We start from the raw sequence: 10,200 nt of genomic DNA, 5'->3' as shown, positions 1-10,200 counted from the left end.
TTTAAGCACCCCATGGACTAAAAATTTAATAAATTCATATAGTATCTTCATGCTCAATTGTAGTAATTTTATAAATTTGCGCTAACATGTTGATAGTGCTAGAGAATGGGTTATCACATCATTAAAGTTTTCGTTTTCACATCATTCAAGGTAAACACATGAAAGAAAAACTCCTTTCTTGGAAATTCATCCCTACGGCGAACTTTCAATTTCTAGGGTGTGTTTGGTTTGAAGGAAAGTGTTTTTATAAAAAAGAAACAATTTTTTTTCTTTTTTACTTATTTCTAGTGTAAGTTGATTGATGAATGCTATTTTCTTTTCGTAATGTTTTTCTCACTTTCTTTTTTGGAAACTATAAGAAACCATTGAATTAAGTGAGACTAGAGTTAATCAAGTAATTTTGTAGAGTGAAGGATCGGTATTCTAAATATTTTGTATATTCTTTATTTTAAAGAGAAAGGAAAACCTAGAATAATAGGATAGAATTAGAAGAAGAGAAAACGAAATAGAGAAAGAAACGGAGGTTTGCCATCATTTTGCAATTTTTATGCCATATGGAATAAATCAACTCGCCCAACTTTCTTTCGCAAAGGTTAAACAGTTAACGTGACTTGGTGGCAATAGGTGCAAAGTGTATTTTACGAACTCTGCTATCTTTTAATGATTATAGTTATATTTTCTTTAAATCTTGCTTTTATTGATCCTTTTCCTCTTTGTATTTTTTCTAATTATGGCTGAATCAAGTGGAAGAATGATTAGCAAAACAAACAAGAAGAAAAAGTCACGAAGAAAATTAAAGTTGTTAATCAAATTTGAATAAGCGGCATGTACTGGACAAGAAAATAAAGAAAAGGCTAAAAATCAATATTATTATTATTATTATTTATTCAGTGAATTAATTAAGTACACTTTTTACTCATGCAGTAGTGAATTTGTAACTTAATAATCTAATTTCATCACTTTCATCAGCTGTAGGTATCACTGTCAAATTGTGTTGAAAGGATGAATCTGCCAATAATGGATGAGTAACAACGGCTTGGTAATCTCCATGGAAAAGTGAAGTCTCGAAATAACCATCGGAATTTGTTGTCCCAATTAAACCCTGGTGAGATAATGTCGTACGAACTCTGTCTACAACATCTCCAGTTGGAAGGTTTTTGAAATTATTATCAGTCAAACACATTCGAAAACATCCTTTTGGACTCCATGCTGACCAAATTAATAACCCTTGAACAGCTGGGTGTCCAACCACCTCCTTTATAATTTGATCCAAGAATTGTGCCTTTGATCCCAAAATAGACATAAAAAACAAAAATTGTTAGGATAATTCAGTAAACCTATATTTATGTATGCACAACGGCGGAGGCGATTTTTACTAAGAGGAGACAAAATATAAAGAAATAAACTCACAAAGAAGTCAAAGGGTGTCATTATATTATAGTATATGTACATATTTTTAAAAAAATTACCAAGCTAAACAGTGTAATTTTCCGACGAAGGAGTGTCGGTTGACACCCCTCGAGTGCATGTGGCTCCGCCACTGTGTATGCACCGACCCCAACTTGGTATGATAATGATATGAAAGAAAAGGGTAGCCCGGTGTACTAAGCTCCCGCTATGTGCGGGGTTCGGATAAAGGGCCGGACCACAAAAGTCTATTGTATGCAGCCTTACCCTGTATTTCTGCAAGAGGATGATTCACGGCTTGAACCCGTGACCTTCTCGTCACAGTTGAGCTTAGACGGAAAAATGAGGATTCATATATATATATATATATATATATATATATATATATAATCGATCCTAATTTATTAGGGTGTTATTGTTGTTATTCATATCATGTCTACATTAACAGACTTAAAAAAATTTAATATGCTTTTAATTTGTATGAGAAAAAAATACCTGGTTAGGACCGCTTGAAACATCCAATTCAGTGATCCAAATGGGCAATTTTGCAGAAGCAAGTGTATCAAGTGAGGACCTAATATAAGGCTGGTTTGGAGTAGTAAAATGTCCTTCCAATCCAATCCCAAGAGGACCATTATACCCTTCTGCTCTTAATTGTTTAATCTTAGCAAGATAATTGGCTGGTGAAGATGCACCATCTTTTTGTTCTTCTATTGTATTAAAATCATTCAAGAACAAAGGCGCCTTATCAAATTGTGAAGCCAAACGATAAAAATTAGCAGATGCACCTTGGCCAAGTTTACTCTCAAAAAAATTGAAGTGAAGATTTTCATTAACAACATCCCAATGAATAACTTGTCCACTGTATTTTCTCACAACTGAGCCAACTCTTTTAGTAGCAGCAGCAGATAGTTGTTGTGGGGACAATGAAGGAACCCAATTTGGCTGAAATTTTGGGTCATCCCAAAGTATATTATGGCCACGGACACTGACGCCGCGGCTTTTGCATAATTTGAGCAATGAATCAGAAACTGAGTAGTCTTCTTTGCCTTGAGATGGTTCGTTAGTGTACCATTTCATTTCATCTTCAAATACTGTGAATTTGAATCTTGAGAAGAACCAGTTGTTGTAAGCAGTATTGTTTAGGACGTTTTTGTTAATTGCGCAACCAAATGGGAAATTGGCTCTTCCTTGAATTAAGGAGATTGTTGCGTTTGGTAAAGGCTTGCCTTTTGAGTCAACAATTTGGATTGCCACTTTGCTTTTGCGTACCTGCATATCAATTTTTAAAATCGAAGATTTTTCTATCTTATTAAGGTAAGAATTATTTTAAGACAGAAATTAGATATAGTGGGCGTTTGGACATAAGAATTATAAAATTCCGAAAAAAAGTCAATTTTGTTTAAGTGAAAATGGTATTTGAAAATTAGAATTGTGTGTGGACATAAATATAATTTGGAGTTGTTTTTGAATTTTTGTCATTGATTTGAACTGAAAATTTTGAAAAATACCTTTTTAGAGTTTTTCAAATTTCCCAAACAAAATACGAAATTCAACTTCAAGTGAAATTTAAAATTTTCATGGACAAACAATAATTTTAAAAAAAAGTGAAATTTTTTCGTGAAAAAGTGAAAATGTTCTTATGGCCAAATGGGACCATAATATATGGACATACAGAGATAGACGAAAGAGTAACAATTTTGCGAACTTGGATATTATTATTTTTACCTTTTCAATGGTTTGATCTTGATGGGACTTCCACTCTTCTTGGCTGAATGGTTTTACTGAAATACTATCCGCCCATATATCAATTGATGTATTATTGGTCTGCGTAAAGGGAAAAAGAAAAGATCGACAATAAGTAAAAATGTGTAGTAATTAGCAATGTCAATTTCTTCTTTAATTACGGTTTAATTTTTATGCATTGATCCTGCAAAAATATTTATACAATCATATCACTTGTAGTTAATTATAAGTAAATCAATTTCTGTATTACGGTAACTTGACAAAAATGGTAACTAATCTGCTTGCTATAACATGTTAAACTATAGCAATAATATACAGAGTACAACCAAAGGATGTGACGCAGTGGATCAGATTGCTCTTTCCTTAGCCAAATTAAAGGTCTCGGATTCGAGCCCTGAGTATAGAAAAATCCTTAGTAGGGAGTGCTCCCCCCCCCCCCCCCCCGAATGGAGCCATATGTGACGCGAATCCGGATATAATCGAGCTCCAACGCGGATATCGGACACCGGATGGGAACAAAAAAAAATATACAAAGTACCTCAAAATAGAGTTCGGCTGGTCCAGAAGCATTGACAACTAAACCACCCTTAAACATAGACCAACAACCAGATTTAGCAATGGCCCAAGCAGCATGTTGAAAACCATTTTGTGTCTTGAATATGACTGCTACTCTATGGGCATCACCATGACTCACTTGTACCCAACCTACAAAAAATAAAAAAGAATTAATTAAAATAACCGTCCATCTAATTTTGCTTTAACTAAAAATAGTCGATAGGTGTATAATATATGTATAGTCTATATAATATGTGCATAATCGAGTAAAATTAGTGTATAATCTTTATATACGGCCAACTATACTTGTATCATGATAATGAACTCAATATTACTTGAACAAAAAAGCCAAATTAATTCCACGTTGTTATACTTGTCTGTATTGGCCCAAAAAAAAAAGCACTTGTCTATATTGAAAATGTAAGTCGAGAGTAATTAGGTACCAGAAATTACGTAGAACTTGTCTTTGTCCAATTGAAACTTTTGTGAAAAACCATGATATGGTCCTTTCCTCTCTGAGGCAACGATGTATTTATTTCCATCATTTGTAACCTTGTGCTCTATTTTAGCATCTCCAAAACTCGACCATCCATTTAAATCATCATTAAGTTCCGGATTTACCACTATCCCTCCATTATATTGAGGTTTAAGAGGATTTTTCAAACACTGCAAACACAAATTTAAAGAACCATGACAAATCAGTAATTAATTTGCTAATCAACAAGCGAGAAATAATTAAGTAAAATGAATAAGAGCTAAAAAAAAAAGGAGCTATGCCTCGGCTGTATAACTGTAGTCATAGTTTTGTGCATAAACTTCAAAACCTGCCAAATATATATATATATATATAACAACGTAACAAAGTCGTAAATCAATATATGCCATTTTGTTAAAGAAAATTGCAATTTAATGGGAAGAAGATATATGAACCTGCCGTAATAAGTAAATAGGATAACACTAGAACTGGATTTTCTCTTTTCATGATGTCCATAGCAAAGAATTTATCTGCAATTACAAATCCACAATTACTATATAATCCTGCTATCTTATGAAGAAAGTAAGAAATTTCTAATTCGAAATATTATATATAGTACAAGAAAATAAGAAATCTTCAATTTCAACAACGTTTCAAACTGAGACTGAAGTTGCAATCTAAGAATTATAATTTTTAAATCCATTTAAGAGCATTGCACACACAAAGTTAAAGAATTAACTGTAAGTGTCGCAAATTAAATTGGAAAGTGATAAAAGTTTATAAGAATAATACATTCTTACATTTATTTGCTTGGTGTCAACATGAGATATGAGTAAAAAAAATCCCTGACCCACTCCTCCCAAAAAAATTTAAATATAGAGAAATAAGAACTCTTAATAATGTATACTTTTACCTGGGGAAAGTAATGAAATGCAATTCTCGTGCAAGATGTATTGCATGAAATTGGCAATATCAAAAATATTTATAGTGTAAGAGTTTATAGGGACTTTGAGAAGAATTTAAGCCGTGTCCTTAAATTTTGGTGAGAAAATATGATTTTGATTATGCTAATTATTTCATGATTACAGAGGTTATAAGTAATTAAAAGCACCTATTCATATCTGATTTTGATTAAGAGAGTTATTTCATGATTTTGGAGGTTATAAGTAAAAGCACGTCCTCATATCTCATTTTGATTCTGAAAATTATTTCATGATTTTGGAGGTTAAAAAATCACGTCTTCTTGTCTGATCTTGATTATAAGAATTATTTCATGATTTTGGATGTCATAAAAGCTGTATCCTTATCTTAATTTTAATTATGAGAATTATTTCATGAAATTGGAGGTTCTATAAGCACGTATAATATAGTTTAAAAAGTTACCAAGATTGTACCAAATCTTACCATGAATCAGTTTTTGCGACCATTATCCAATGTTTATTATCATTTATAATAAGAAAACGGAACGGAAATATTTTTCTGAATCGGAACAAACAAAAAGAACGGGTAATTTGGTACGTTTGCAGAAAAGAAAATTGTTAGTACTTAATGGAATGGAAGAGATACATAAACCTACCGAAACAAGTAGATAATAACACTAACAATACAAGTATATCATAATCTTAACAATATTAGTACTACTAGGATCAGTACCACTAATATTGTTATTTTAAATAGTTTGACTATGCTCGGAAACTCTTTAATGTCTTCTTTTGGTTGTAACAATATTATTACTACCATACTTACGTCTGCTCCCAATGGAAGGACCAGGCTATGTAACCCTACAACTTAATACATAAATAAAGTTTCTTTATTACCCAAAAAAAAAATCATAATCCTAACAATATGATTAGATTTTATCTTATCTTGATGTCCTTATATGGCAACGAATCTACTACTAAATAAAGCCGTCTTGTAGCGGAGTTTGGCTGAGACTACTGTTATTCTCTATTGTATTAAAACACAAAATCAGAAAAACTGTTAGAAGAATAAAAGAAACTGGAAAACAATAAAGAATAAGAAATATTCCGAGTCTACAATTTGCTTCTGTGTCCTTAAGGAATTTTAACCCCCTCACACGTTGCCAAGGTAATGGATTAAATCCTCCCAGGATGAAACGGAATAAACCTTCCTGCAACAGTGGCAATACAAACTGCAGGATACCAACGAACTCAAAGAACGGAGCAAAATCACACTTACGAATTTGAGAGAGAGAGACTGCGAATTACAATGCAGTATTTTTTCAGAAAGAAGGAAGTTCTGTAGTGTTTCAGTGTGTTTTCGTGTGTTAAAAACGAAGCCATGCCTCAGAACTTATAGGCAATTATTGGAAGAGGTGTGATGTCTGTTCTAGAAAAGGTGTCTGTTCAGCAGTTTACGCGTCCTGCTGCGGTCCTACCGCGGTTATGCCAGGACCGCATCCAAATCCAAATCCAAAGCCGAAGCCGAGCCGAGCGAGCGACGACGACGGCGCGAGGGTTCATTCTCTTCAACTCCTTTTAAGAGCTCTAAGAAGTGATTCTATATATAAGCACACAAATGTAGTTGTCCTTCACCAATGAGGGACAAAGTGCAAGTCAAAAGCTCACTTCATTCAAATTTTCATTTCCCTCCATTTTATTTCCCACCATTTCCAATTCACACTCTTAGACTTTAAAACCCAATGCTTAAAGTCTTTGAAGCCCAATGCCTTTAAAGTCCAACAATCCCCCACATGAATGGGAATGGCTGTAACAAGAATGATCATAGATGAAAGCTGTGTGATTTGCAAGTAAGGATTAATCACATCTGGATAAGTAGGTTTCCCTTTGAACTTTCCGTAGTGAACATATGTCGGATATACTCGGTCAATCGGTAGATTTGATATCTTTGAACATTCGAACTTTAGTGTATACCTAGACAACCATATGTCACACAACCAACCCTTAACCGTCTTTTGGTTCTCATTGTTGTGTTCGTTTCAACCATGAACACCGCCTGGTTTCATAAGTGCGTAGAGAATTGGCCTTACAGAATTCTCATTGAAGCGGCTTGCACTTCAAACTTACATAGGTGATTCCTAAACGTGTAATCCTTTAGATTGACACTATTTGATAAATACCACATCAAACTTAGGTAATCACTAAAGAACGTGTAAAGTTCTATCCTTGTTACTGAACATTGTCTTCATCACGAGAATGGACCAAAGATTTTACTTTGACAATGTTGAATCGGTCAATCACAACTTTGTTTGAGCTCCTTGAACCTAGATCTCGGAACATCCAAAATTCTAGGTAGAGTTACCGCCATGTTGACTTGTCCTCGGCCATAGTCCCATTCCCTTAGATGATTTCTCAACTCCCTCTCTAGTTAAGCCTTTTGTAAGCGGATCCGCCACATTATCCATTGATCTTACATAATCAATAGTGATAATTCCACTAGAAAGTAGTTGTCTAACGGTGTTATGTCTTCGTCGTATATGACGAGACTTTCCGTTATACATAACGCTCCCTGCCCGTCCTATTGCAGCCTCACTATCGCAATGTATGCAAATAGGAGCCAAAGGTTTTGGCCAGAACGGAATGTCTTCTAAGAAATTTCGAAGCCATTCAGCTTCTTCACCGGCTTTATCCAAAGCTATAAACTCTGATTCCATTGTAGAGCGAGCGATGCACATCTATTTGGAAGACTTCCAAGATACTGCTCCTCCACCAACAGTAAAAACATATCCTCTTGTGGACTTTGTTTCTGTTGAGCCGGTTATCCAATTTGCATCAATATATCCTTCGATAACCGCAGGATATTTATTGTAGTGCAAAGCGTAGTCTTGGGTATATTCCAAATATCCCAGAACTCGTTTCATTTCCACCCAGTGATGTTTGTTTGGATTACTTGTGAATCGACTAAGTTTACTTATTGCACAAGCTATATCAGGTCGTGTACAGTTCATGATGTACATTAAGCTTTCCAACACACGAGCATACTCCAATTGAGACGTACTTTCACCTTTATTCTTTATAAGATGATGATTTAAGTCAATTGGAGTTCTTGCACTTCTAAATTCCAAGTGTTTGAATTTTTCAAGTACCATTTTCACGTAATGTGATTGAGACAAAGCTAGACCCTGAGAAGTCCTCTGGATTTTAATTCCTAGAATTACATCGGCACCTCCTAAGTCTTTCATATCAAACTTACTAGCATGCATACGCTTAGTAGCTTGAATGTCGGCAATGTCTTTGCTCATTATTAGCATATCATCAACATATAAACAAACAATGACTATATGATTTGGAATGTTCTTAATGTAAACACATTTATCACATTCATTAATCTTAAAGCCATTTGACAACATTGTTTGGTCAAATTTCGCATGCCATTGCTTGGGTGCTTGTTTTAGTCCATAAAGGGACTTAACAAGTCGACACACCTTCTTTTCTTTTCCCGGAACCACAAACCCTTCGGGTTGGTTCATGTAAATTTCTTCCTCTAGATCACCATTTAAGAAGGCTGTTTTAACATCCATTTGATGGATTTGAAGACCATACAAGGCGGCTAACGCTATTAGCATCCGAATGGATGTAATTCTTGTTACCGGCGAGTATGTGTCAAAATAGTCAAGACCTTCTCGCTGTCTAAATCCTTTGACATCAAGTCTTGCCTTGTATTTGTCAATAGTACCATCGTCTTTCATTTTCTTCTTGAAAATCCATTTAGAACCCAATGTTTTGTTACCTGGAGGAAGATCAACCAATTCCCAGGTATGGTTGCTCAATATGGATTCTATTTCACTATTGACAGCTTCTTTCCAATATTGTGCTTCTGAGGAAGACATTGCTTCCTTGAAGGTACGAGGCTCATTTTCTAGCAGGAAAGTCAGAAAATCTGGACTGAATGAAGTAGATGTCCGTTGACGTTTACTTCTTCTCGAATTTTCCTCATTAGGCATACCATCTGTTATATCCTCCCGAGGTCGTTTTGACTTTTGGTAGGTCACTTCACTTTCCTTTTTATACGGATAAATAGTTTCAAAGAATTCGGCATTATCTGATTCTATTATCGTATTAACTTGAATCTCAGGATTTTCTGACTTATGAACCAGAAAACGATATGCCTTGCTATTGGTTACTTATCCAATAAATACACAATCAACCGTTTTTGGACCTATCTTAACCATTTTAGGTTTAGGAACTTGTACCTTAGCTAAACACCCCCACACTTTGAAGTATTTCAAGCTGGGCTTCCTTCCTTTCCATTTTTCATAGGGAATGGACTGTGTTTTACTATGAGGTACACGGTTGATTATTCTGTTAGCTGTAAGTATAGCTTCCCCCCACAAGTTCTGTGGTAAACCAGAACTTATCAACAACGCATTCATCATCTCTTTCAACGTTCGATTCTTTCTCTCCGCAATTCCATTAGATTGTGGAGAGTAAGGGGCAGTTGTTTGGTGAATAATGTCATTTTCCAAACATATTTCTTCAAAAGGAGATTCATATTCTCCACCCCTATCACTTCTTATCATTTTGATCTTTTTGTTTAGTTGTGTTTCAACTTCACTCTTGTATTGCTTGAAAGCATCAATTGCCTCATCTTTACTATTAAGTAAATAAACATAGCAATATCTCGTGCTATCGTCAATAAAAGTAATAAAATACTTTTTCCCACCGCGAGATGGTGTTGACTTCATGTCGCAAATATCTGTGTGAATTAAGTCTAAAGGACTTGAATTCCTTTAACGAATTTATAAGGATGCTTAGCATACTTTGATTCCACACATATTTGACATTTGGAATTAATGCAATCAAATTTTGGCAATACTTCTAAATTTATCATTTTTCGCAATGTTTTGAAGTTGACGTGACCTAAGCGTGAATTCCATAAAGTGTTTAACTCAAGTAAGTAAGAAGAAGCATTAACTTTATTGATAGGTACTGCTATTACATTTAGCTTAAAAAGGCCCTCATTCAAGTAACCTTTTCCTACATACACATCATTCTTACTTAGTACAACACTATTGGAAACAAAAATACATTTGAATC

The 10,200-nt window shown here is 34.5% G+C and overlaps 1 protein-coding gene across 1 annotated transcript; it reads right to left on the bottom strand.

The window, feature by feature from the left end:
- Positions 1 to 888: 888 nt before the first annotated feature.
- Positions 889 to 5,119, bottom strand: LOC109238358 (anti-sigma-I factor RsgI6-like). The gene is made up of 8 exons (XM_019404792.1): positions 5,097 to 5,119; positions 4,639 to 4,713; positions 4,486 to 4,532; positions 4,152 to 4,374; positions 3,692 to 3,858; positions 3,136 to 3,234; positions 1,903 to 2,679; positions 889 to 1,282 (listed from the first exon to the last, which is right to left on the bottom strand). The coding sequence occupies exons 2-8, from the start codon at positions 4,697 to 4,699 to the stop codon at positions 917 to 919; spliced, it is 1,740 nt and encodes a 579-aa protein (XP_019260337.1). The 5' UTR covers positions 4,700 to 4,713; positions 5,097 to 5,119; the 3' UTR covers positions 889 to 916.
- Between the last annotated feature and the right edge of the window lie 5,081 nt (positions 5,120 to 10,200).

Source organism: Nicotiana attenuata, unplaced genomic scaffold (genome assembly GCF_001879085.1).
Source record: "Nicotiana attenuata strain UT unplaced genomic scaffold, NIATTr2, whole genome shotgun sequence".
NCBI lineage: Eukaryota > Viridiplantae > Streptophyta > Magnoliopsida > Solanales > Solanaceae > Nicotiana > Nicotiana attenuata.
This window is presented reverse-complemented; position numbering and strand designations above follow the sequence as displayed.